At 42.6% G+C, this 26,226-nt stretch overlaps 4 protein-coding genes across 9 annotated transcripts; 3 read left to right on the forward strand and 1 right to left on the reverse strand.

Moving 5' to 3' along the window:
* LOC148401353 (inosine-uridine preferring nucleoside hydrolase-like) lies at positions 1 to 3,800 on the forward strand. Its single transcript, XM_088369282.1, has 8 exons — positions 1 to 154; positions 1,856 to 2,036; positions 2,113 to 2,292; positions 2,364 to 2,475; positions 2,564 to 2,700; positions 2,771 to 2,848; positions 3,386 to 3,502; positions 3,580 to 3,800. Exons 2-8 carry the CDS (start codon positions 1,857 to 1,859, stop codon positions 3,730 to 3,732), a joined length of 957 nt encoding a protein of 318 aa, XP_088225408.1. The 5' UTR covers positions 1 to 154; position 1,856; the 3' UTR covers positions 3,733 to 3,800.
* A 2,096-nt stretch (positions 3,801 to 5,896) lies between these two features.
* LOC148401354 (inosine-uridine preferring nucleoside hydrolase-like) lies at positions 5,897 to 12,641 on the forward strand. Of its 5 annotated transcripts, none has more exons than XM_088369277.1 (9): positions 5,897 to 5,916; positions 8,793 to 8,901; positions 9,002 to 9,183; positions 9,264 to 9,443; positions 11,340 to 11,451; positions 11,540 to 11,676; positions 11,757 to 11,834; positions 11,962 to 12,078; positions 12,167 to 12,641. In XM_088369277.1, exons 3-9 carry the CDS (start codon positions 9,007 to 9,009, stop codon positions 12,317 to 12,319), a joined length of 954 nt encoding a protein of 317 aa, XP_088225403.1. In that variant the 5' UTR covers positions 5,897 to 5,916; positions 8,793 to 8,901; positions 9,002 to 9,006; the 3' UTR covers positions 12,320 to 12,641. The 5 variants fall into 5 exon arrangements, with proteins under 5 accessions (XP_088225403.1, XP_088225401.1, XP_088225402.1 ...); XM_088369276.1 differs by lacking the exon at positions 5,897 to 5,916 and adding an exon at positions 6,766 to 6,863; XM_088369275.1 differs by lacking the exons at positions 5,897 to 5,916; positions 8,793 to 8,901 and adding an exon at positions 6,765 to 6,863.
* On the reverse strand, positions 9,179 to 18,570 carry unc50 (unc-50 homolog (C. elegans)). Of its 2 annotated transcripts, none has more exons than XM_088369281.1 (6): positions 18,413 to 18,570; positions 17,447 to 17,718; positions 17,244 to 17,364; positions 17,026 to 17,165; positions 16,377 to 16,484; positions 9,179 to 9,654 (listed from the first exon to the last, which is right to left on the reverse strand). In XM_088369281.1, exons 2-6 carry the CDS (start codon positions 17,712 to 17,714, stop codon positions 9,545 to 9,547), a joined length of 747 nt encoding a protein of 248 aa, XP_088225407.1. In that variant the 5' UTR covers positions 17,715 to 17,718; positions 18,413 to 18,570; the 3' UTR covers positions 9,179 to 9,544. The 2 variants fall into 2 exon arrangements, with proteins under 2 accessions (XP_088225407.1, XP_088225406.1); XM_088369280.1 differs by lacking the exon at positions 9,179 to 9,654 and adding an exon at positions 14,258 to 14,752.
* Positions 18,571 to 18,707: 137 nt separating this feature from the next.
* ndufs1 (NADH:ubiquinone oxidoreductase core subunit S1) lies at positions 18,708 to 25,488 on the forward strand. The gene is made up of 19 exons (XM_088369274.1): positions 18,708 to 18,869; positions 19,655 to 19,731; positions 19,816 to 19,907; positions 20,083 to 20,190; positions 20,270 to 20,346; positions 20,443 to 20,524; positions 20,600 to 20,730; positions 20,811 to 20,996; positions 21,064 to 21,198; positions 21,280 to 21,394; positions 21,559 to 21,704; positions 21,783 to 21,911; positions 23,601 to 23,730; positions 23,816 to 23,976; positions 24,037 to 24,191; positions 24,270 to 24,445; positions 24,522 to 24,656; positions 25,041 to 25,113; positions 25,202 to 25,488. The coding sequence occupies exons 2-19, from the start codon at positions 19,659 to 19,661 to the stop codon at positions 25,291 to 25,293; spliced, it is 2,196 nt and encodes a 731-aa protein (XP_088225400.1). The 5' UTR covers positions 18,708 to 18,869; positions 19,655 to 19,658; the 3' UTR covers positions 25,294 to 25,488.
* The last annotated feature ends 738 nt before the right edge of the window (positions 25,489 to 26,226 follow it).

Raw genomic sequence — 26,226 nt, forward strand, 5'->3', positions numbered from 1 at the left:
AATTAGACTCCTCCAGGAGTGGGCGGTGGCTGTTGCGTAAGAAACTCCCTCAAGTTAGATACTTAAAAAGAGGCTCTGCAGGTTTTGCCCCTCAGTGGGTCTTTCACATTAACAAGCAACAACTGCAGATCACCTTGCAACAACTTCTACCCAGGTGAGCATTCCCGTCATATGAATAAATCTTGATTTTTAGATTACATTGTGACTCTGTATTACGCACAACGGCAAAAAAGAGAGCTGGTCGCTGATAAACACTATCACAATCATTGTATAAAATTGTTTTTAGGTTGGTCTTAATAGCTCGGAGCGGGTGCATTCCAAGGTGGAAATGTCATCCAAACATGTGAGCTTTAAAAGTCAAAGGAATGCCTCCTTCAGTCAACTCTGTGGTGTGCCAAATGGATATTGGATAGACATATACAGCAAGATTTAACTTTTGCAACATTTCCAGTATAGCATAATAATCTTTTTACAGTCACAGAGACAGATTTCCTCTGTTAAGGTTTCAGTTCTCTTTTCAATGACTTTCTTTGTTCCACTTTTTTTCCCCCCACTGAGCTTGCACACTTAATACATGCATGCATGTTTTTTTTCCCCAAACCTTGTCATAACTTGACAAGGTCAGATGTTCTGACACTTACCGTATTTGCCGGTGTATAAGTCGACTCGGTGTATAAGTCGACCCCCTAAAATTCGACGGAAATTTACGATTTTATGATATATCCTTTGTATAAGTCGAGCTCAATTGTTGCATTATATTAAACTTCAAAATTCAATCAGAAATATGCGAAATTTATCGACGAAATGTGTTCAAATTCGCGAGTTTGTAGCGAGCGATCTATACGCCATTTTAAATATTATTTACTTCACAACCCTGTGATATTACGCGCCGAGAGAGACTAACAACAATGAACACTCTTAGAAACTGGTTTATTTTTAGTTAAAAAACAACAAATTATAATTATAAAGTGATTGCCGGTACATAGAGTTCAAAATTCGTCTTCATCGTCGCTATTTCCGAAAAGCTCGTTCCATTCGTTTTCGTTTAGTTTGTCGTCATAAAGGGCATCTTCTTGGTCTTCTCTATCCTCAGTTTCCTCCTCCTCTTCCCAGATAAGGTCGTCTTCTGTCCCATCGAGAGCGTTTGGCGAATATTTTCTAAGTGCCAACGGCTCTTGCGCCATAAAGTGCCCGCCTCGGCCGGTTCCCCGTGTCGGCCACCACAAGTGAAATTCGGCCTCTTCCCCTGGAAGTCCGGCCAAGTTTGGTGAATATTTTCTAAGTGCCAACGACTCAACCGCCGTAAAGTGTCCGCCTCGGCTGGTTCCCCATGTCGGCCACCACAAGTGAAAATTCGGCCTCTTCCCCTGGAAGTCTGGCCAAGTTTGGCGAATATTTTCTAAGTGCCAACGTCATTCATTTAGACATGGCGATTGAATGTTTACGTACCGGTAGTTATTGTCGTTGCTTGACGCGCGATGACTCGCACATTCGCTCAACACCCAGTACTTCCCCCTAGCAGTCATCGTCGCTGCCTGGCTTTCGATGTCCGTTATTGAGGTGAGAATATTTGAAATTGTTGCTGAGGATGTGTGTTAATGCGACGAACGCTTTATAATGATTCGGTTTCTCGCTGTTTGATGAGCCTGACGGACGCACACCCACGCACAATGAGATGCATGAGAAACGGCCTTGGTTACTATCACATTTGAAGCGATGAATACGAAGTTAAATTTTATGACTCTGTGTATAAGTCGAGGTCGATTTTTTTCGGTCAATATTGGATCGAAAAAGATCGACTAATACACCGGCAAATACGGTAACTTTTATTAACAATAATTGTGTTTGTATGCAGGATGAAAAGAAAGATAATCCTTGATGTGGACACCGGGGTGGATGATGCTCAGGCCATCATGATGGCCTTGTCAGCGCCCGATGTGGAGATACTGGGAATCACCTGTTGCCATGGGAACACCCCCCTTGAGAGAGTCCTGAAGAACACTCTCCGGGTTCTGAAGGTGTGCAACAGGCTGGATGTAAGTATCTACATGTTTCATTCCTCATTGAACGACACACACGCATTGGAGCTTTGATCACCTATCGAATTTCAAGATCCCAGTGTACGCGGGCTGCTCACAGCCCCTCCTGTCCAACAAACAACACGCCAGCGATTACCATGGGAAGGATGGGCTGGGTGACGTGCCAGATCCAGATGCTCCAGGGTTGGAACTGGTGCAGAAGAAAAAAGGTGTCCAGGCCTTGATCAAAATGGTCAAGCAAAACCAGGGAGAGGTAAGACAGGCAAGTCTAGTTTACATGCCTGGGCGGGAGTCATAGCAGGACTTAACTACATTTTTCTGTAGGTGACCCTGGTGGCGACCGCACCTCTGACCAACCTTGCAGTCGCAGTGCAACTGGATCCTTCCCTTCCCAAGAAGCTGAAGGCTTTGTACATCATGGGAGGCAACATTGAGTGTACCAGTCTATTCTTTCCAGACATGCATTTTAATCAACTTCTTTTCCTCAGTGCTGTCTTGCATGACATGCTGTGTGATGTGTTCAGCCAGGGGTAACACCACAACATGCGGCGAGTTTAACTTTGTCGCCGACACGGAGGCTGCCTACATCGTGCTGGAACGCTACACTTGCCCCACCACCATCACCTCCTGGGAGTTCACCTGCAGTAACAGCCTGCCATGGGTATGAAGTTAATTGTTAAACTTTTTTTTTTTCTTCTTTGACTTTTTTTTGCCTTTTGTCTACCCCTCAGTCTTTTTGTGACCAGTGGCTTTCTGTGAAGACTGAGAAAGCCGCCTTCATGAAGAAGATTTCATCCCTTTCCATGACGGTAAGAGTCAGCCAGGGCTTCATGGTAGCATGTAACGTTTAAACTCGCAGGGGTGTCAAACTCATTTTTGTCGCGGGCATCATTGTAGCCAAAGGTTCCTTCTTAGGGCCGATATGCTAGTTTTGAAATCAGTAAAAATTATTCAAATATTTTAAAAAGCTTGCTAGCAATATCTTTATTTTTTGAAGTGAAGACAATTTGTAGTTGATGCACAATTTGCCTTTGCGATGTGGCGGGCCGTATCTGGCCCCCGGCCCTTGAGTTTGATGCCCATGGTTCGAAGGGGCATAAAATATTACACAGACATATAACATTATGACCCCTTTGAGGTGAAACAATTCAAGTTTACTCATCTTCCGAGCCAAATTTGATTGCTGTGTTAATGCATTTTCTGAAGGCATTGATACGATTGCAGATGGACAGTTGTCTTAAAAAGTTGCAATCGATTCGTTGCCCTGAGAATGAAATGATCTGGATGAATGAGAATGTTCACAAACATCAAAATGAAAGTCGTTATCACTCTTTATGCAATGGCAGAAAGCTCGGTCAGAGGAATACCAGAAGGAAATCACAGCAGGACAAGGGTTCAATGCTTGTGACACCTATGCCCTGGCCGCTGCTATCAATGACTCACTCATCACCGAGAGTGAGCAGGTAAATGACAGTTGTTTTTCATAACCTTGTAAAATGGAAACAAATCTACCTGGTCTCTGCTTGTGCTGGACCTTCAGGTCGCTGTGACTGTAGAGCTAGATGGGACCTGTACCCGAGGCATGATGGTGTTGGATTACATGGACCTGTTGAAGAAGAAACACAAGGTAACCATTATGAAGAAAGTTGACTTGGAGAAGTTCAAGCAGATGCTCATCGATGCACTAAAATAGGATGATTTGTAACAGCCAAGATTGGAACTTAACTCAATCATTCAAATAAATTTTTTATTCAAAACAGATTTTTTTTTTTTTTAACGTCTGTTCACGTGCAATTTTTCGATCGGCTTAAGGACATTTTTCACATGTTTGTTCTTGGCTGTCCTTCTCCTGCTGTTTCCCTCTGTCTCCTCTGCTGGTTTATCTCCAGGGTCTCGCCACTTCCTGTAAATATTTTCCCTCTAGTGTTGGACTTATCAAACTCTTGCACACATCATCTACTCAACATCTTGCCAATTTTGTCATTTTGTACAGACTTATAAGGCCATGATTTTTTCTACTGGCTTATCAGGACATGAACTGTTCTACGGAATTATAAGGACATGAACTTGTGATCATGCTCTGATTAGCAGTTTCATTAGCACTCCACAATGTTTCCTTGCTGTGTTTGTCTGTTTTCCATGCAAAAATTTTATTCCCCACATTCCATCCATCCATCCATCCATCCATCCATCCATCCATCCATCCATCCATCCATCCATCCATCCATCCATCCATCCATCCATCCATCCATCCATTTTCTGTACCGCTTGTCCCCACGAGGGTCACGGGGGTGCTGGAGCCTATCCCAACTGTCATTGGGCAGTCGGCGGAACAGGTTGCCAGCCCATCGCAGGGCATACAGAGACGAACACCCATTCACACTTGCTCTCACACCTATGGGCAATTTGGAGTGCTCAATCGTTTGTTTTTGGGATCTGGGAGGAAACCGGAAGACCCAGAGAAAACCCACGCAGGCACGGGGAGAACACGCAGGTGGAAACGAACCCACACCATGCTTCCAACCACAGCTTTCATTGTTAGGCAAAACATCTTCCATTTTCAAATGAGCCAAGGCTAACGTCAAGTGTCAGGCAACATACGGGATAGGTTGCTTTACAACCTTTGTGAGTTCTTCTTCAGTGGGGAGGTTGTCCAGGTGAAGGTTGGGTTCTTCTTGAGGCAGGCAGCTTATGGCTCCATCGTTGACTGCAGCTGGGCGGTCAAGGACGCTGTTGAAATGTTCAGCTCGTCTCTCTAGTATCTGATTCTTCTCAATCAGCAGCTGAGTCCCATCTGCATTGAGGAGGGGCAAGGATCCAGAGGACTGAGGTTCGTACAGCTCCATGTTTGCAGAAATTTTTGTGCATCAAGTCTATAATAAATTTTTTACAGTACCTTCTGCAATGTGCTCAAGTACTAGCTATTTGTGCATCATATGAACTTTTTTCAACATAACTATCAGATGTCCTAGTGTGTGAGTCTACCGACAAACATTTACGTTTGTACAGCAAAGGCAGAGTTTTAGTAAACCAAGCATCTTAATTCTGAAAAATAGCCACTAAAATAACTCTTGTGAGAAATTAGATCACCAATGTGCTTCAGGTCATATGTAAGTATATAATGACTATAATTAACTGTGGAAAGCTTAAAATAGCATGATTCAGCTCTTTAAAAGTGATTCTTTGGCTTTGGAATTCCATCCAGCCTCACTTCCGTCGTTAACAAAATTTTGTGTGGGTGTGGTTGTTATGTGCGCAGAACAGATGTGTGCTCATTCTTGGCTTGCCTTGTGTTTTTTTGCACTTGAGCTGGGCAGCATTTTTTACAGCCCCGTTTCGTTCAGTGGTAATGTCATTGGGGATGAAAAGAGAGGAGCTTCGGCACGGAACGCGGGTGTGTCCTGAGAACTGCAAGTCGGCGCTTGGAATTGAAATGTCTCTAATGGGACAGGAGACCTGAGACTGAACTCTCTCAGTGTTTCTATTCATCAATGGACGCCACAGCTGATTGTTTCCTTTTCAATTTTAGCTTGTTACAGACCTTTGTGATGTCATGCACACTGTGATCATGACACCTCTGATCCATTGTTGAAAGGACACTGCTCTTTCATCATAACCACTTCGACTATCGAAATTGTATCAACTATTTCGGCAGACTATGCCGAAATAGTCGAATAATGTTTAATGCATAAATAAATGGCTTTAATTTTAAGTGTTCTTTTCCATTGTTTTTTTTTTATTTTGATACAGTACTTGTGAAAGATATTTAAATAAAGGTATTTTGAATTGTACTGTATTGGCTGCACACAAACAGCTGTGGAATGAGTTTGCCTGAGGAAAAGCTCTCCTGTCATGCAAAGACAAAAATATGTGGCAGGTATGTATCGTGAAAGCGTCTTGTAACCATACAAGTCGAGCCGTGCAGAGGTGCTCCCATCAAACATGTCAGCATGTGTATTCCATTTTTTAAAGCATTTGCCTAATTAGAAGCACTGGGGTCTATCTGAGCTGACTCTGGGCAAGAAAGAGCGAGGTACACTAACCAACATTGCCACAGAGGATAATTTCTAATATCCTCTCAAATCCTCGGTTGATGCTCTGGAAGTGCAATAACTAATTGGCTCCAGATTGTGAATACTTTAGTTCAGTGAAAATGGTGAATGCAAGCCAGGTCTTGCATGCTGATGTGGCAGTCTGGCAGAGGCAATGGGCCTTTACTGAAAAGTCCCAAATCCAGCTGCTTGCCGCCTTCTCTGGTCAGAGGCAGCATAATAGTCACATGAGAACTCAGAAGAATCAAAGTTTTGTGGCTTTGCAGCAAAACAGGGTGCCTCGCAGAACCACATGTTTAACAGATATGACATTACTCACTTTTTTTCTAACACCAGCAGAGCATCCAAACAGAACATAGTGTTCAACTTAGAGTATATTGTTTTCGAACCAACATCCAGATAGGGGAGAAAACTGTGTGGTTTTAAGGAATGACAAACTGTACATGTGCTCAGTTACCTCTTCATTCCTATGCATCAGTGTTTTTATGGTGTGTTTATTCATATGACTTCCAAAGTTAAAGCCTAGCAATTCTGATGGGAAGACAAAAGGTAGAGTCTCAATTTATGTAACTTAAACTGTTTCAGGCATCATTTGTTGGGCCAAACACGTCTCGAATAACCAGCAGACATTGTTTACGAGTGGATGTTATGTAACCTCCCATTTTTCCACATGCTAACTCCACCCTATATATAAAAAGCAGCATGAAGCACAGGCAAGTGTTACTTCACTTCCTGACTGAAAGGCATTATATTGAGAAACCCTGTCTGGCAGGTAAGTTGATTTTTGTAGAGCTCTTTCTAAAACCTACGAAGTAACTTACCGTAATTTCCGGTGTATAAGCCGCACCAGCTAAAATTTTGGAATTTTTAAAATGTTTTCTTACATAAGCCGCTCCGGACTATAAGCCGCACGTGCACACACGTTTTTTACAACAAAAGACAGTACACAGAAAAAGTTTTAACATACTTTAACATGTCTTTCTAAACATTGCCTGTGACGCAGCAGTAGTACCGCAGCAACACGGAAGTTTGCACGCGAGTTATTAACAAAGAAATACTGGACACAGAAAGCTTTTTTAAAGTTTTAATAACGTACATTAACATTTCTTTCCAAACACTGCCTGTGACGCAGCAGTAATACCGCAGCAACACAGAAGTAACACAGCACTAATAGGGTTTGATTAAACCCAACACAATGTCATCAACATCAACTGCCTTTAGCTTAAAAGCGGCATCATGTGCATTTCTTTTGTCCCCCATAATGACGGTTTGTGTATAAAAGCTTCCTTTCAGTAATGTCCGTCTTGATCGCGTTCTGCGTGATGCGCGAAATGTTGTAAACACAAACTTGCACGTCTTCTTCGGCGCATTGTCTCTTCTTCGTCTGTCTCGCTCTTGCTTCCTGCTAGAGCGCCCCCTGGAGGCCCTGGAGCTCCAGAGTAGACAGGACCACGAAATAAAGAAAAGGGTGACGCAACACAATGTCATCAACATCAACTGCCTTTAGCTTAAAAGCGACATCATATGCATTTCTTTTGTCCCCCATAATGACGGTTTGTGTATAAAAGCTTCCTTTCAGTAATGTCCGTCTTGATCGCGTTCGGCGTGATGTGCGAAATGTTGTAAACACAAACTAGCACGTCTTCTTCGGCGCATTATCTCTTCTTCGCCTGTCTCGCTCTTGCTTCCTGCTAGAGCGCCCCCTGGAGGCCGGAGGCCGTAAAAATCCATAAGTACGCCGCGCCGCCAATTAAGCCTCAGGGTTCAAAGTAACATTCTGAATAAAATGCATTAAAAGTTCACATTCATTACAACTTGTTTTTGGTGAGCAAAATTTAAATGCTGATTGATTGGGTTTTAATACAATGCAGATGGTCCAAACAGCGCCACTGCTTTGTGTAATCTCTAAATCACATGGCAGAGTAAGAGAAAGGGTTTAGAGCACAGGTGTCAAACTCAAGGCCCAGGGGCCAGATACGGCCCGCCACATCATTCTATGTGGCCCGCGAAGACAAATTGTCTTCACTTCTAATATCTTTTTTCAAAAATATTTTACCAGTTTTTACTTGTCTGATTTGAAAACGAGTTATTTGTCAGTTTGCTTTGTAGCTTTTACTGTATATAATAGTGTTAAGAGTAAAAGTGATCAAGTCATCACAAAAATCACGAAAAAAATCTTATATAAGCCGCACCTGACTATAAGCCGCAGGGTTCAAAATTTTGGAAAAAAGTTGCGGCTTATACACCGGAAATTACGGTAGTTGTACTAAATTCATCTTGTTTTTCCTTTTTTAATCACTTCACTGGTTTCTTTTATATCAAACAAATTATTTTAGGTGCATTACCTGACATGTTTCGGCGGTTTCTTCCGCCTTCATCAAATGCACCTACACTCTGATGAAGGCGGAAGAAACCGCCGAAACATGTCAGGTAATGCACCTAAAATAATTTGTTTGATATAAAAGAAACCAGTGAAGTGATTAAAATATGGAGTAACTTCTTATCATTTTCTTTCTTGACTAATCACATTAGTCTAAATTAGATTTTATTGAAATTCATTTGAAAAAAAAATTCTGGTAAACTTGTTTTTCTTTTAAACTTATTGTGATTGAGCCACATTGTGGTTGCTTCATAGTCTGTAGGACTCATGAGGTTTTGAGATGAAAAGTTGCACTAGGCTGTTTTCCGCCAATGCTTATAGGTCTAAAGCAATTGTGAGATGGTGTAAAATTTCTGCCTGAAGATAAAGCAGAACTCTTGCTTTGGTAATCAACTAAACACAAATGGGACACAGAGAAGCCATAGCATAGGTAAACATCTCACCTGCATTAAAGCTCACTTAATTGGTGGATTTTTTCTTACCTCACGGCCTCGGGTTGTTGCCACGTCTCCTCCCTCTACTGCCTCCAGATACGATGAAGAGGCTGATCCTTGATGTGGACACAGGGGTGGATGATGCGCAGGCCATCATGATGGCCCTGGCAGCCCCCAATGTGGAGATATTGGGGATCACCTGCACTCACGGCAATACTCCCCTACAGAACGCCCTGAAGAACACCCTGCGTGTCTTGAAAATGTGCAACAGGCTGGATGTGAGCATTTACTGTACTTGCATAAAAGCTAAATGGTTGCCTCTTCTTGGGGTCAAACTTTGGAATGTCATGCATCACAGATAAAGGTGTACCCCGGCTTTGACGAGCCCCTACTGGGCAACAAAATACATGCAGGAGACTTTCATGGGAAAGATGGGCTGGGTGATGCCCCTGATCCAGATGCTCCTGGCCTAGAACTGGTGCAGAAGACAAATGCCGTGGAGGCCATCATTTCCATTTCCAACCAAAATCCCGGGCAGGTGAGTAGATGAGAAATCACAAGGAATTCCCTCTGCGTCAGTGTTACATTTGCATTATGATGACATTGATAAAGCTGTTGCTGATGATTATTATTACTATTTTAATTGTTTGACACTGTTCTGGATGGATGGATGGATGGATGGATGGATGGATGGATGGATGGATGGATGGATGGATGGATGCTGAAGGCCCACGTGTGTTGCTGAAGTTCTAAAAATGGGGATGACCCAAAAGAAAAAGTCACTCAATTGCGTACAAAACCATTTAAAAAGAAGTATAGCTGACAGGGAGCTAGAGTCATTGTAATGTGCTTCAAAGTTGAGATATTCTTGTTTGAAATCACAGCCCAGGTCTTCCAGTATGGAGTTAAATGTTCCCTCAAAGCTTGTGTTTATTGTCGTATATTATAGTATATTATATTATATCCATCCATCAATTTTCTATACCACTTGTCCCCACGGGTGTCGCAGGCGTATGGAGCCTATCCCAGCGGTCACTGGGCAGTCGGCGGGGGAAACCCTGAACCGGTTGCCAGACGATCGCAGGGCACACAGAGACGAACATCCGCATTCACACTCACACCTAGGGTCAATTTGGAACACTCAATTGGCCTACCAAGCATGTTTTTGGGAAGTGGGAGGAAACCGGAGTGCCCGGAAAAACCCCACGCGGGCATGGGGAAAACATGCAAGCTCCACACAGGGAGGGTCGGAGGTAGAATCGAACCAGTACCCTCCTAACTGTGACGTGCTAAACAGTGCTCCACCGAGCCAGCGCTGCCCTATTATATTATGTTTAATTAAAATAGATTTTTAATTATTATTATTATCATTATTATTGTTATTATCATTATTATTAGGGTATTAGGGAACTTAGTTTAGTTTACTTTATTAGGGAAAGTACAGTATTTTCCGGACTATAAGTCGCAGTTTATTTCATAGATTGGTCGGGGGTGCGACTTATATGTGAAATTATTAACACATTATTACTTGATTTTGAACACATTATACATACTTACTATAATATAATTGATCACTTCACGTTATTTTCACTTTAAATCGCATGAAGGCGCACTAGGCTTGTAGAATAATTGGAGCCGCCACTGACAATGAGACCGCAGCGTCAGCAGCAGCATTGCTTACGCAGAAGACGAAGATTTCAATGGATTTAATGATTTGGAGTGACACAGATGGTTTGATAACCGTGTTATTTATGTTATAGTTATTTGAATAACTGTGAATATGTTACGTCAGGCACGTTCTCAGTTCCTCGTTTGTGTTTATGTAACGTTAGCATACCGTATCGTTTAAGCCTGTTGTTGCCTATTCATGCCTGTTCTTGGTGTTGGATTTTGTCAAATAAAGTCCCCCCCAATGCGACTTGTACTCCGGTGCGACTTACATATGTTTTTTCTTCTTTATTATGCATTTTATGGCCGGTGCGACTTGTACTCGGGAGCGATTTATAGTCTGAAAAAATACGATACTCTATAATTAAAGATGAGTAAAACTAATCCTCTAAATTATTCACTTACTTTCTTCTTACTTTGTCGATACTGTACGTGCCCTACAATTAACTGGCAATAAGACCAGCCAGGTTGCCTCACATCCATAGTCAGCTGGGATAGGATTAAGCTCACCCGTGACCCTAACGACGCCTAACGATTTAAACAATGGATGGATGATTATTAGATAGGAGCCTCTCGCCAAATGTAATCCAGGTCTGCCCTCCTTTTATGTTTTTTTTTTATTATTACAACCCAATTCAGCATTTCTATGATTGAACCCTGCCTTTTTCCAACCATGCATCAATATTTCAAGAAAAAAATCATTGATAATTTGTCTGAGTCGTGCAATGTAAATTTGTGAAATGTAATGCAACTTGTGTGTGTGCAGGTGATCTTGGTTTCAACAGGACCCCTCACCAACTTGGCCCTAGCTGTCAAAATGGACCCCTCTTTGCCCGCCAGACTGAAGGGCCTCTACATCATGGGGGGCAACATAGAATGCAAGAGGCCTTTTTGAACCGTTTGCAATTTACATTGCCCATCAAGATGTTTCGCATAATGAACTCCTGTGTTTTGTGGCGCATGCAGCAAGAGGAAACACGACCGTGTGTGGAGAATTTAACTTTCTGGCTGACCCCGAGGCTGCCTTTATAGTTCTAGAACGCTACACATGTCCCACCACCATCGCCTCCTGGGAGTTCAGCTGCAGGAACAGCCTGCCATGGGTGAGGAACATATGTCACTTCTGATTTTTGTATGACTGCTCCATTGTCCAGTCATATCTCACTAGATTTGTGTTCTCCAGTCCTTTTGCGATTCCTGGCTAGCCCAAAACACTCCAAAGGCTCATTTTATGGAGACTATCTATGCTCACACCCGCAAGGTAAAGAGGATTTTATGGAGCGATCATTTACTCTCCTGTGTAAAGCAGGTTTAAGCTTGGGAACTAAGGACATGGAAGAGACCGCTACAGATCTCTACTTTTCCATGTTATTCCGTTGGCCCTGCAGATGGTTCAGACAGATCGATATCAAAAGGAACTGGTGTCAGGATCTGGATTCAACACGTGCGACACCTACGCTGTGGCAGCAGCCATCAGTGACAACTTGGTGACAGAAAGCGAGGAGGTAAGTTGTTCTTTTCCATTCTTACAGAAGGTGGAGTAGGGCTCCACGGGGAAGATGAGGTGAACATACTACATCTGTGGTGTTGCAGGTGCCTGTTACCGTGGAGTTGGAGGGAAAAAACACCAGAGGCATGATGGTCCTGGACTACCTTGATGTGCTGCACAAGGAGCATAAGGTCACCATCCTCAAGAAAATTGACGTTGAAGTGTTCAAGCAACTGCTGATGAATGCACTCAAGTAGCAGAAGCGAAGGCATCCTTTTAGAAGTGTTTTCTGGTTGCTATGTTTGTGTAATCCAGTTACTAGTTCTTTGGAGCGATCGGAAAATGGTCAACAGTGGTGAGCCACCTCTGCAAACTAAGTTTGCTAAAGATGATGTATATTAACACATAACTGAGTTTAAAGTAAAAATGTCCGTGTTAAACTTCAAATGAGCCAAGGTCTGGCATTACGGTTTCTTGCCGACTCATAGGCCCCTTGTAGCTGTCAATGGCTCCTTCAATGGCCCACTGTCAGTGGACGTGAGAAAGACTGAAATAAAAATCCTGGCATGACCATCAACACTTGCCTGCTCTTTAATTATTTTTCATAAACAAGCATTCAATCACTGCATAGAGAGGCGTTGATAAGGACTGTCGTGTGCCTACACCGTGACTCAATTCCCGCATATGGAGGTGTGTGTGTGTGTGTGTGTGTGTGTGTATGTGTGTGTGTGTGTGTGTGTGTGTGCGTAAAAAAAAAGGGAAGTCAGCAGTAAACACTGCTACGTTTTTTTTTTTTTTAGCTCGTTCTGGTTTAGGTAAGCAGCTCGGTGGCACACTGGGTAGCACGTCTGCCTCACAGTTAGGAGGGTGCGGGTTTGATTCCACCTCCGGCCCTCCCTGTGTGGAGTTTGCATGTTCTCCCCGGGCCTGCGTGGGTTTTCTCCAGGCACTCCGGTTTCCTCCAACATCCCAAAAACATGCTTGGTAGGCCGATTGAGGGCTCCAAATTGTCCCTGGGTGTGAGTGCGAGTGCAAATGGTTGTTTGTCTCTGTGTGCCCTGCGATTGGCTGGCAATCGGTTCACAGTGTCCCCTGCCTACTGACCGTTGACGGCTGGGATAGGCTCCGGCACACCCGCGACCCCCGTGGGGACTAAGCGGTTCAGAAGATGGATGGTTTAGGTAGCCAAACTGTCAAAGAAAATTTTTTAATTGTATCACATCTCCACATCTGCCAGTTATGAAATGTTGAAATGGAGGTTTAGTACCCTTTCTCTCAAGTCTGGCTGTTCTATGCAAACACAATTTGTTCCAAGAGGCTTTTTGTAAGATGAATTGTTCATAGACAGTTAAAATATAGTGTTGAAATATGTGAGGGAATATTTGACTTTGATTTCTACGTATGGGGTGTTCCCTCCGCCATCTATCGGAAAACCAGATGCTTTAAGCAGCCACACTCTGCTGGCCACACTGTAGTATATTTTCATTCCACTCTTATTCCATTTGTCAGCCTGGGTTGTGAACCAAGTCAGGCGACGGCCATGTTCGTGCGTCTTGCCTTCAGTAATGTGGACCTACTGACGCCAGAAGGTAGAGAGAGGTACAGCTGTTTGCAACCAGGAAAGAACATAGGGTCTGCAGGACGGACTAGCAAGTCATATATCAAGCAACAGCCGTCATGCAGACCTCTGGGAAAAGAAGCGCTGGGTATAAAGCATGGAGACTAGAAGACTCGGCGCATATACTCGACATTTTTTCTGGGCGTGAGACACTTCACTCAGACATCAGTTGACTAAATTCTGACAGTGCGACATGTATGGCAGGCAGCGGAGCATGCAGTCGGCAGCAGGCAGGGAGCTCCTTCACTTTCGTGGGTGGCTGGGCCACGTGTAGGGTGACCAGATGGTTACACAGGTTAGTTTGGTCAACATTTTTTCATCAGTTTCTGCTGTGACGGATTGTCCACCAAGTGACTATTCATGCACCTCGGCAAAATGTGTTCCATGTGAAAAATCCCGTGACGTTTCAATTCCCCCAAAATTGTGTGAAGGGTGACAGATACAGAAAATGGTGTGCCTGTGTTTGTTCTTCCCTCAACAGCACCCCTGTGAAGTAGCAGGGACTGATGAACATGAATTATAATTTATCTGTTATGACGATACATGAGAAGACATAATTCCTACCAATTCAAACGGGTTATTAAAGTCCAGAAAACATTTTATTGAAAAAGCATTGGAATGTGCACTGTTTCATGTTTTCATTTGAAGTTAGTGTTTTTCTCTCACTCCAATAAAAACAGAAGCACAGCAAATGTTTTCACGATTCTTTGTGTGTATATATTACAACCTCACAGAATTCTATTTACAAATCATACAAAATGAACTAGAAGCTGTAGCTCTTCTCCTCCTTTGTTCTTGCAATTTCACTGCTAACAGAGGCATTCAAACTCAAACAGAAAACAAAGCGTCATTCCAGAGTCAGAATCAGTCCTGCCAAGTGATACGCTGTCAATTTGACGTGTGCAAATCAGTGTCCAGCTTCCATCCCACCTCGCTTATTGGACTCTGTACTTGTAAAACCAGCAGAGACCTTGAGTAAAGTTCCAGCCAAGTGAGATGGAGAGGATGTAAAGGAGTGCCAGGGGGGCAAAGGGGTAGAGCAGCACCACAGTATTCTTCAGGAAGGGCAGAGCTGTTTGGACACATTACACACATAGCAGTAGCACTGACAGATAGACGTCATAGAATTTAGAACTCTGATGTTTAGACGTCTACAACAGAGGTTAAAAGAAAGTCCATGGCGTGATATTGCTCACAACTTCAACTTCTGCTGCACTTGACAGTCACAAGGCTTCCATCACTTCCAATATAGAATTTTAATCTGGGGCCATATTGATAATGACTCTTAGTGCAAATTCGAAGAAAATTGCCCTAGAAGTAAAATGTAGATCCTAGTAAAGACAAAAGCGTGTGATTTGTTAAAAGAAGGCAAGAGGACTTTTAAGCCACTAAGGAGTTCCCTTGGCAGAGGACAAAATGAATGAGGCAGGAGATATTCTCCCAAAAAACGGGATGACAGTGCCTTAACGAAATGCGCTTTATAGGAGTATTTGAGGGAATGGATATAATCGCTAGGATAATTAATTATTCATTCATTTTTCTCTTATTCGAGCTATCGTCAACTGGTGGTCTGCCGTCCTCTAGCGGTCAAGGGCGGTATTGTAGATGGTCCACGAAATTAGAAATGCAAAATAATTGTAATATATTTTTTTAATAAAATAGATTCATTATTTCGACTTGATTTTTTTCCCAGCTAATTTTGTGAATAATTTACCCAATCCAAATTATGTCAAATGTAGCTTAGATTCCCAAAATAGACATTCAGATGCAAATAGATAGCCTGAATAGGTCTATCCTTCTTCAGTGTAAAATAAATAATATTCCGCCAAAGCAGTGGTCCCCGAGTTTCTTCTTGGTTATAATGGTGGACAAAAATCAGTTCAAAACCCCTGTCTTATTCTTTGTAGATTGTGTGAAATCAGTATCCACATTCCATACTAGTTACATCGCTCATTTGACAACTGCCAAGTGAAAACAAATTAAGGAAGATGAACCAATAATCTTTCAATCCATTATCTGTACCACTTGTCCCCACGGGGGTCGCGGGCGTGCTGGAGCCTATCCCAGCCGTCATCGGGCAGTCGGCGGGGACATCCTGAACTTGTTGCCAGCCAACCAAAAAGACGAGCAACCATTCGCACTCACATCTATGGGCAATTTGGAGTGCTCCATCGGCCTACCGTGCATGTCTTTGGAATGTGGGAGGAAACCGGAGTACCCGGAGGAAACCCACGCAAGCACAGGGAGAACATGCAAACTCCATACAGGGAAGGCCGGAGGGCGACTCAAACCAGCAACCTCCGAACTGTGAGGCGGGTGTGCTAACCAGTGTTGCCCTAGAACCAATCATATGACCTTCTAAAATGATTTATCCCTAGCAACAGGGGTTAACCACACCTCAGTAAGATAGGAGCTTCTGTCCATTCCTTGCACAGAATTGCCTAAGAGTGTTCTTAAAACACTAAAACTAACGCTAAAGCTAAGCTGAAACTCTAGGAATTTTTAGGTTAGATTCTCTGAATCTTTAGGAATACTGGCCCATGGTGTTGTATATTTCCAATGCCACAATTCAAAACACGCGTTTGTTCCTCTTCACGTGTATTAGCAAGTCATACATGCGGCTATTTTAGAGAAAAAAACCCCACTAGTACCACAATCATTTTCTGAGTGTATTTAAAAAATTAAAGAGGTCTCACCATTGTACCCCAGGAAGGTGATGTAGAGATAATAACTGATGGCAATCAGCCACAAAGTGTTCCCCACAAAGTATCCGACGAACCAGTCAGATTTAATCATCATCAAATCTGAAACACACAACGCCACAAATAATTTTTAAGCTCCTTTCGCACTGCTGAGTTTTTATGGGGGTGGGGGGGGGGGGGGGGGCGGGGGGGATAGGGGGGGCACTGAGATGGGTGAAAATTCACATTTAATTAATATTCCACAAACGAAACATTGATCAGAACACTGTGTTTTGACTACTTGGGCTGCACAGACATACTACAAAATTTGGGAGGTGACTTCCTTTTTAAGACAAACTGTCTCGAGGAAATCAAAGGCTATATACCACAGAATTTTCTAAATATCAATGAAAAACCAGAAACAATGGTTTTTAGGAGCCCGTGTACATACTACCCTGTTGACCCGGGCCCCTGGAGTCTCAAACATGGGTTTTAAATTGGGCAGTGCTTTAAATTGGCCCGCCAAGTCAGTGCTGTTGTTTGGTTAGGGTGTGTAGTTGTATTAATTCCAATTGTTTTTATGGATCATTTAGAATAAAATTATAGTTCTTTTGTGACGACAATAAGTACATTTCACCAAGGATCATTTCACTGATTCACTTACGGTTGATGAAAAAGAGCTGCAGGAAGTGCAGAATGACAAGGAGCGGGTAGAAAGCATTGAGGTGGACATCAAACGCGTAACCCCACTCGACATCAAACTCACGGCTTGGGTGTTTCAGCAAGTATTTGTTGCTTATTACCCTGAAAAGAGAACCAATTTGTTTTACTTGTCAGCAATCGTTTTTTTACAATAGCAGTTATTGCATCGGCATATCTCACCACATGAGGGTTGATATGAGGAGACCCACTCCTATGCAATCAATGAAGACAACCCACAGCAGAAGCTTCAATGTCTCAAGACTGCCCATGTCCAGCACCAAACCAAAGCCTAATGTTGAAACTGCATATACATATAAAAGGATATCAAAGATAAATCATTCCATCTTTACATTGAAACATCATCATGATGACACCAAACTTGCCGCATAACCAGATGCTGAGCAGCACCAGGAAAGCTGGGTCATCCCGGGCCCATTGGTCCTTGGTCTGTTTCCGGTAGTGGAAGTTGCGGTAGACTCTCTGCGGTGATGTGAACAAATAGAGCATCTGCCACGCGGCAAATTCAAAGTCCATCTGCCTGAAGTGGAGCAGTCTTCGCAGGTACTTGTAGCGCTTGGCACCTGCTGTGTGACGTGCGGCATCCCTCGAACCAAGGGAACCATTGCTGTGTTGGCTGATGGTTGGCAACATGGACCTAAATATGGCAGAAACACCTTCTTGGAGCATGGAGGGCTTAGGTGTGCATGTGTGGCCTGAGTGTGTGGCCTGCGTGTGTGGCGTGCTTGCGTGTGCTGTATGCGTGTGTGTGGCTTGAGTGTGCGCCGTGCGTGATGTGCCTGAGTGTTTTATATACATTGTACCATATTGCCAAAAACATTTCGCATGAAACAATATGCGGGTAGAATGCGTGTGGGTGGATCTAGTCATGTAAAACTTTAGTTAGACATACACAACTGCTTTCGTAAAGCATTTGAAATAAACAACCACAGTTCATTGTTTTACATAAAGGACAATATAACACATTCATTAATATTATAAAATATTTTTCTTCTTTTTGAATAACATCAAAAAGACTTTAAAAAGTGCGTTTCCACTTTAATGTACATTTACTGTAGCACAATCTCTCACAATAGAGTCTCTTAAATTCAACAAATGTGTTCACTAAATTATTCACTGACTAAGCGAAAGAGGAGCTACGAATGAATGCTAATTTGCAACATCACCATGTACAATGTTTTACAGAAATAAAATCATGCTAATATGTTGTTGCTAACAGACACATTTAGCTTCTTGCTAACTATACCAACATTCATCAATGTTCTAATGATGCCAACAGAAGCTGATTGGACTTAAGTAAAAAAATGTTCATTTCCACTGCATGGATTTACCTTTTTGTTTATGTCCTTTCCTCAAAAAAGGCAAGTTTTTGTTGGTTGTTCGTGGAGCTGTTTATACTTCAAGTGTCGTGAAACTGAACACGTAGAAGTTTCCGGTAATAATAGCGAGAGGCATTATGGGTAATGTAGTTGATGGCTGATGACTAAACACCAGGGTACGTGACCGATCAATTTAAGGACCAATATACACAAGTTAACTTGAAATATTAAAATAATCTGTCCGTATAATGGTTGGATATAATTATCCGATACTGCTTTCAACATATTATGGTTGAGTAACGTTTTCTCGATTCGTCCACTAGATGGCAAAGTTACTTTTAATGTGAATTTCACATTTTATCTTGAACGGAAGTTAAAGGGCTAGCCACTTCCGCTCATTACGTCGTTCCTTGTGGATTGCAAGAATATAATCACCGCTGTTCTGGTCCAGAAGGCCAAATAGCGACAGGTAATCTGATATATTTGTAAATATTGGAATCTTGGTTGTAACAGAAGTAGAAAATGACGTGATATCTTGTGCAGTCCCCGGAGAAGCCCTTATAACACTCGTATGTCCTTGAATAGTGCGTTTAGCTAATGCCATTCTCCTTCCAGCAAGGAGTCATTTGGCTGCTTCGTGTCACCTATTAGCTTCCAAAGAACGGCAAGTTTTACATAATTCAATATTAGCAGCTACTTGAATTACATATTCTCCCCAGATCTCTCTCTGAAAGGTTGTTGTACGTCTTGTCAGTAACGCTAGTTTTTGTTGCTATTGTTGGCAGCAAACGTAGTGAATTAATAGAAACACAACTTTTCGTGAGATCATCCGAGCTGAAATTATCCCAAGTTCATTTAATTAGTCCAGAAATGATTACTTATTTACGCCACATTTATCCATGTTTATTGATCTAAGCCAGCTCCTTAAGAGTGACAAGAAAACAACGATGCTCTTCCATGAGATGGCAGATGGTAAACTCAACGTGTCTTCACGTGTACTGTGACATTTTTGGAATGCCTTGTCTCCATAAATGATAATGTGACTTTTCTATCTATCTATCTATCTATCTATCTATCTATCTATCTATCTATCTATCTATCTATCTATCTATCCATCTATCCATCTATCCATCCATCCATCCATCCATCCATCCATCCATCCATCCATACATACACACACACACACACACACACACACACACACACACACACACACACGCACACACACATATTGTTGTTTTTTTATTCATGAAGGATCATGTTGCGCCTGCCAAATGTTGGCCGAGCTTTGGCCGGAGCCACCAAGGGCAGCTTGGCTCCATCCTATTCTAGTAAGTTGTTTCTTTTTATGCGTGAGTTGGTCTGTGTTACATTCGCATGTAAATGGTATTGACGTAAACATGTATTTGTTTTAGTGCGGGTTAACGTACGTGCTGCTAGCAACATGGTGGAGGTGTTTGTTGACGGGAAGCCAGTGGAAGTGGAGTCTGGTACTACTGTTCTACAGGTAAAATGAACTTATTTGCCTAGTCACAATAATTGAATAAAAATATGATAATGCATCAATATTCATAATATTTGAATTGAAATCAAACTAAGTAAACTAAGTTAAACTAGGTACATTTGGACAACTACAGTATGTGTGTTCATATTCTTATTTTCTTGTTACTGTTCCTGATCAGGCCTGTGAAAAGGCAGGAATCCAGATCCCACGGTTCTGCTACCATGAGCGCCTCTCAGTGGCCGGAAATTGCCGCATGTGTCTAGTCGAGATTGAGAAAGCTCCAAAGGTATGATAGTCCACTTCATCTTACAGAAATCAGGCTCTTGACAACAGTATGGCTGCTGTGAATTTGTTTCTGCTTCTAGCCCGTGGCAGCCTGTGCTATGCCTGTCATGAAGGGCTGGAATATCCTCACAAACTCAGAAAAGACTCGCAAAGCCAGGTGCAAACCTTGATGCTTGTCAAAAATCAGTCCAACTGTAGCTTCTGTCTTCAAGGTGTTGGTAACATTTCAAACACATTTCTTTTGTGTTACCAGAGAGGGAGTGATGGAATTTCTCTTAGCCAACCACCCATTGGACTGCCCAATTTGTGATCAGGGAGGAGAGTGCGACTTGCAGGTAGTTATTGTCTAGAAAACAAGAAGAGAAGAAATCATATTTACTACTCAGCATTTTGGACCGCTGTGCTTTCAGGATCAGTCCATGCAGTTTGGCTCCGACCGCAGTCGTTTCACAGAGCAGAAACGAGCAGTGGAAGACAAAAACATTGGACCGCTCATCAAAACAATCATGACTCGTTGCATCCAGTGCACACGCTGCGTCCGGTAACAGAGATATATGAAATTATGTGATGATATCCAAGTATCAACTCCAAACAAATACATTTAATCTTGTTTTCTTGCAGATTTGCCAGCGAAATTGCTGGAGTTGAAGACTTGGGAACAACCGGAAGAGGAAACAACTTGCAAATCGGGACTTATGTGGAGAAGATGTTCATGTCTGAGTTGTCTGGAAATGTTATTGATATTTGCCCCGTTGGCGCTCTCACTTCCAAGCCGTATGCCTTCACCGCACGGCCTTGGGAAACCAGGTAGATGAAATTACAGGTTAACTGATCCAAAAGAAGGCTTGCATTTGAAATGTTTACCACATTGCAGGAAAACGGAGTCAATTGATGTGTTGGATGCCGTGGGCAGTAACATTGTAGTGAGCACAAGAGGGGGTGAAGTGATGAGGGTGCTGCCCAGGCTGCATGAAGACATTAATGAAGAATGGATCTCTGACAAGACCAGGTAAAATCCCTGCTGCATCAAGCTTTTAGCATATTTGTATCACAAAAAAAAAATTGAGAAATAGTTTTTTGGGTGTTGTAGGTTTGCTTACGATGGTCTGAAGAGGCAGCGGTTGACGCAGCCGATGGTAAAAGATGAATCGGGTCAACTTACCCCAGTCAGTTGGGAGGATGCACTGACTCGTGTGGCTGGAGCTGTAAGTATGATTGCTTGCTGAGCACCCCTAGAAGAGACATTTGAAAAGGACTGAGATGCCTTAGTATTAGGGCATGGGAACGACTTGGTTGCAGTCAAAACGGCGGGCAGCTTAGAACGTTGCGATTAACAGACATGAAATCCACCCTGTGTTTGTGTGTTTAGCTGCAAGGTGTACAGGGCAGCGAAGTGGCAGCAATCGCAGGAGGCTTGGCAGATGCTGAAGCTCTGGTCTCCCTTAAAGACCTCCTCAACAGGTTGAACTCAGAAAGCCTCTGCACTGAGGAGATCTTCCCCATGGCTGGAGCTGGGTATGTAGAAGAAGAAAAAAGGCTACTAGCCTACCATGCGTCTCCATCTATTTCCCTCTGTTCTAACTCCCTCTTCAGCACCGATTTGCGGTCCAACTACTTGTTGAACTCGCGCATTGCTGGCATTGAGGACTGTGACCTGCTTCTACTGGTTGGGACTAATCCACGTTACGAAGCTCCGTTGTTCAACGCCAGAATTCGCAAGAGGTAAAACAGCATTACCTGCATGTTCATTTAACCTGCATCGTTCAATTCAATTGTTGGGTGTTCAATTCGATTGTATCCAAAATTCTGCCCTTTCAAAGATTGAGCATTGGTATTAAAAATTTCACTCTACAACCAATTGAAAGTACTACTCGCAAAAACTCAGGCTGAACTTAAAATGCACTAGAACATTTAAAGGTGAACTTAATTTGCTCTTCTCTAAACCTTTGAATCCCCACGACCAAATGTACACTGTTTCAGTTTTTTTTTACACTTTCCAACAAGAAACTGAGCATCAATATTACAGCAGATGTTTTGTCTTTTCCAAGAATGTTCACACCAGGGCTGTGGACTCGGTCGGATTTTTGCACCGAGTCCGAGTCCGGCCTCTTGAACACCGAGTCCGGCTGTCCATTTTTTCTGTTAATTCATTTGACTGCTTAGTCTTTATTCAAGGCTAATTTAGATCAAAATCTAAATAATTACAACAGTTTTGTGATGGCTTTGTCTTTATTAAACATATAAACGAATACAATAAACAGATACTTTCAAGTTTCAATTCAACGACTTGAGTTTGTTCTTAGGAACAAAATCGCCTCAACCAAGTCAGCCTTCATCGCGCCGCGCTGATCAGACATGATAAACTTGAGCTCGGAAAACAGGCGCTCTACGCTGACTTGGCTGATTGGCATTGCTGTTAGTGTCTGAGTCGCTGCCTTGAGGCCGGACACATTCTCAGCAGCATGATGAAAATAAAATTGAACGTATTTTTTTTTTATTGTCGGACTCGGTGGACTCGGTCAAAATCAGCACCGAGTCCGAGTCCGGCAAAAATGACCGAGTCCCCGAGTCCGAGTCCACAGCCCTGGTACACACTAAAATTCACTGGCCTCGTTTGTCCAAGAACAGCGTCTGGTTTAAAAGCTTTATGGGTAGTGGTTGCCAGTTGCATATTCATAATATTACACGTTACGTTTTAGTGATTATTTCATGTTTAGTGTCTTTGTACTCTACAACTGTATTCAGGACTATAACTGTAGTAACATCTCTCAAATCAATCAATCAAAGCATTACAGTTGCACAAATTATAATTCACACTTCAAAGAATAAATCAACAATAGATTAATCAGACTATTTACTTGGCACTGACGTTTCGACAGTGCACAACAGTCCTAAAGCTTCTATGATGAATATAGTTCTCTTGAGCTCACAATCAAGAAGAGTCACTTTGCAACGCATTTCAACAGTGCACAACAGTCTTAAAGCTTCTATTATGACTAAAGTTCTCTTGAGCAAACAGGCAAGAAGAGTCGCTTTGCATTACTGCCCTCCGGTCCCGCTACCACTGGTGTGAATCCATTAAAGCTCACGATAGGATTTACCAAAGCTAGCCACATCAAACTAACCTCAATACATGCTGTCAAGTCAACCGTCTCCGGGTCGCTTTTTTTAACCCCCTTGCGTCATCATAATATCTTGCTTCTGTTGAGTTTTTTTCTGCACCTTTAGGGCCATTTTCGACAGCCGTGATAAGGACAGTTACCGAGATCTGAAGTTGGGTAGTGGCCTGACATGAACCATCCATCTCTTATTTGCAGCCTTGCAACGACGAGGAACTGTTGATGAATCAAGCACTTTTTAAATGAAAGTTAACATGTCTCTTCCATCCCTTAATGTCTCTACCTGATTCAGCTGGCTTCATAATGAGCTGCGTGTTGCCCTGGTTGGTCACAATATTGACCTGAGTTACACCTATGACCATCTTGGAGAAGAGACATCTGTGCTGAAAGAACTGGCTGATGGAACACATGCATTCTGCCAGGTAACATCTGCCCTAACTTGACATTGGAGTTGCAAACATCACCAAGCTGTATACTTTCCTCACTGGCTATTTTCTCCGCGCGCAGGTCCTCGCAGCTGCAAAGCGTCCGGTCGTCATAGTTGGAAGTAGCGCTTTACAAAGAGAAGACGGTGCTGCTATTTTGAGTACAGTCTCCTCAATCGCTCAGAATGCCAGAAGCAGTAGCGGAGTGGAGGAAGGGTGGAAAGTGCTCAATGTCTTGCACAGGTATGAAAGGCAGCTATGGTGAATTGGTTGTCAAGTTTCAGTTTCTCTGGGTTTGAGCAGAGTGGCCAGTCAAGTAGCAGCTCTGGACTTGGGCTACAAGGCCGGTGTGGATGCCATCAGGACAAACCCACCCAAAGTCTTGTTCTTGCTGGGAGCTGATAGTGGGTGTATCACCCGAGCTGATCTTCCTAAGGACAGCCTCATCATCTACCAGGGTAAATGCACACTCACAGTACCTGTGTGTCCCTAAGTGATGCCAGAGTATACTTGAGTTCCTTTTTCAATTCCTCCAGGTCATCATGGTGATCTTGGCGCAACCATGGCGGATATAATCCTCCCCGGTGCTGCGTACACAGAGAAAAATGCCACATATGTCAATACGGAGGGGAGGAGCCAACACACCCGTGTAGCTGTGACAGCGCCAGGAATGGCCCGAGAAGACTGGAAGATTATCAGAGCTGTGGCGGAGGTGAGCAAAAGATTGCACCAGACGCCATACAACAAAACGTTGACAGCCACGAAGAGATACGCCTTTGTGCCTGCAGCTGGCAGGTGTGACGCTCCCCTACGACTCGTTGGACGAGGTTCGATCCAGACTTGCTGAGGTGTCTCCAAACCTGGTGCGATATGATGACGTGGAAGAGGCAAACTATTTTAAGCAAGCAAATGAACTTGTCAAGGTAAAATTACATTTTATTGTGTTTCACAGTTTTCTTAGCTTTGTTTTTCTGAGCCACAGTAGTCAGTGCGACAATGACAGCCAGTTGCATTTCACCAATTGCAGTTTAACTTCATCCATTTTTGTGGATGATGGTAGATTTTTTTTGTATTATATCAATCAGTGTAATTTGGAAGTTTTCAACTCTTACAATCACATTGGCACCTTCTGTCAGTTCCCGGTTCTCTATTAACCAGTACGTAGCCGACTCACTGACAATGGGACAAACCAACCCAAATGCAAAGCTCTATGAGTATTTTTCACATTGATTAATAGTATAGTTTATTCTTGCTGTTCCAAAATGTACACACATTCGCTTGGATGCCATCATTCCTTTCTCCACCAGGGGATAAAACAAGACCTAATTGCGGCGCCTCTGATTCCGCCTCAGCTTTCAGTAAAGGACTTCTACATGACGGGTATGAGCAATACTCACAGTTGGAAGGGCCTAAGAAGACTCCAGCTGCCGAAGTCAATATATTTTCTTCTGTTTCCTTTCTTGTTCAGATGCCATCAGCAGAGCCTCGCAGACAATGGCCAAGTGTGTGAAAGCCAGCACAGAGGGCGCCACCGCTGTCGATGAGCCCTCCATTTGTTAAACAGCAATTCGCGTCCATAGACTTTTAGGTCTACTGAAACAATCCACACTTCTCTAAACACAGTTTTGCAGCAAATAAATTTAAATATGTCATAGTTGTTGTTGTAGCCACCTCAATGACTTTAACTCCTGAAGAACAAGCTTTGTTGGGGTGAGGCTTTAATGTACAAAATGAATAAAATATTATCCAAATGGCTTCATGAGGAATGTATTTAATGGAAATGTTATTATACAATATGTAAGCATTTAAATTTAAAGAATTGACATGTATGCTCACCATGCAGACACGTTAGTTAACTTAGTACTGCTTGGAATAATTGCTTTTCATTTCTCATTCACTGAGAAGGTCTGGGGAGGTTCGTGTGATCTCAGGTGGAGCTGTGGCAGGAAACCCCCCACTTCAGAGGAGAGGTCAATTTCACGCAGAAGACAAGGCAACTTCTTTGTTGGCAGTCCAGCCAAAGGACAACAAACCGTACTGTGTCACTGAGTGCTGACACCTGCTGGACCTTAAAAATGTTACAGGCAAACCTATTTGGCAACCCGATTGATTGATTGATTGATATCTTTATTTCGAACATCCAAAACAAAAAAGAAAAAACAAAACAAATCACACTCAAAAGTGCCACATATAAGTCCATACAACAAACAAAATATAAACCAACAAACAGAAAAAATACATAAATAAATAATAATAATAATAATACATAAGGAAATAAATCAATAAAGAATGCTCAAAAAGGAGTAGGAAGAAGCATAGCTTTTTAGATTCCTACCCCTTTCTCACTTTATCCATTAAACCAATGATTCAACATATACTGTAATTCTACAACAGAACACAAGTAGATACACTTTCACACTTATTTTTCTGTTTCATTTTAACTTGTGTGTAGCCCTTTGGCACTTTTAGCCTTTGTACCCGCTAAACAACATA

The sequence above is a fragment of the Syngnathus floridae genome, chromosome 2 (genome assembly GCF_059516105.1).
Source record: "Syngnathus floridae isolate MCC-2025c chromosome 2, RoL_Sflo_1.0, whole genome shotgun sequence".
In the NCBI taxonomy this organism is placed as follows: Eukaryota; Metazoa; Chordata; class Actinopteri; order Syngnathiformes; family Syngnathidae; genus Syngnathus; species Syngnathus floridae.

What these genes read in the sequence shown, in the direction of transcription:
- LOC148401354 (XM_088369275.1), top strand. Translation starts at nt 6,794, where the DNA reads ATGAAGCACAGGCAAGTGTTACTTCACTTCCTGACTGAAAGGCATTAT. An exon ending in GCAGGAACAGCCTGCCATGG is followed by an intron (nt 11,677 to 11,756) that starts GTGAGGAACATA and finishes TGTGTTCTCCAG; the next exon opens with TCCTTTTGCGATTCCTGGCT. An exon ending in TCTATGCTCACACCCGCAAG is followed by an intron (nt 11,835 to 11,961) that starts GTAAAGAGGATT and finishes TTGGCCCTGCAG; the next exon opens with ATGGTTCAGACAGATCGATA.
- ndufs1 (XM_088369274.1), top strand. Translation starts at nt 19,659, where the DNA reads ATGTTGCGCCTGCCAAATGTTGGCCGAGCTTTGGCCGGAGCCACCAAG. An exon ending in GAAAAGACTCGCAAAGCCAG is followed by an intron (nt 20,347 to 20,442) that starts GTGCAAACCTTG and finishes TTGTGTTACCAG; the next exon opens with AGAGGGAGTGATGGAATTTC. An exon ending in GTGCTCAATGTCTTGCACAG is followed by an intron (nt 23,977 to 24,036) that starts GTATGAAAGGCA and finishes GGGTTTGAGCAG; the next exon opens with AGTGGCCAGTCAAGTAGCAG.
- LOC148401353 (XM_088369282.1), top strand. Translation starts at nt 1,857, where the DNA reads ATGAAAAGAAAGATAATCCTTGATGTGGACACCGGGGTGGATGATGCT. An exon ending in AGGTGTGCAACAGGCTGGAT is followed by an intron (nt 2,037 to 2,112) that starts GTAAGTATCTAC and finishes TCGAATTTCAAG; the next exon opens with ATCCCAGTGTACGCGGGCTG. An exon ending in TCAAGCAAAACCAGGGAGAG is followed by an intron (nt 2,293 to 2,363) that starts GTAAGACAGGCA and finishes ATTTTTCTGTAG; the next exon opens with GTGACCCTGGTGGCGACCGC.
- unc50 (XM_088369280.1), bottom strand. Translation starts at nt 17,714, where the DNA reads ATGTTGCCAACCATCAGCCAACACAGCAATGGTTCCCTTGGTTCGAGG. An exon ending in CTCATATCAACCCTCATGTG is followed by an intron (nt 17,166 to 17,243) that starts GTGAGATATGCC and finishes TTCTCTTTTCAG; the next exon opens with GGTAATAAGCAACAAATACT. An exon ending in CACCTTCCTGGGGTACAATG is followed by an intron (nt 14,753 to 16,376) that starts GTGAGACCTCTT and finishes GTGTCCAAACAG; the next exon opens with CTCTGCCCTTCCTGAAGAAT.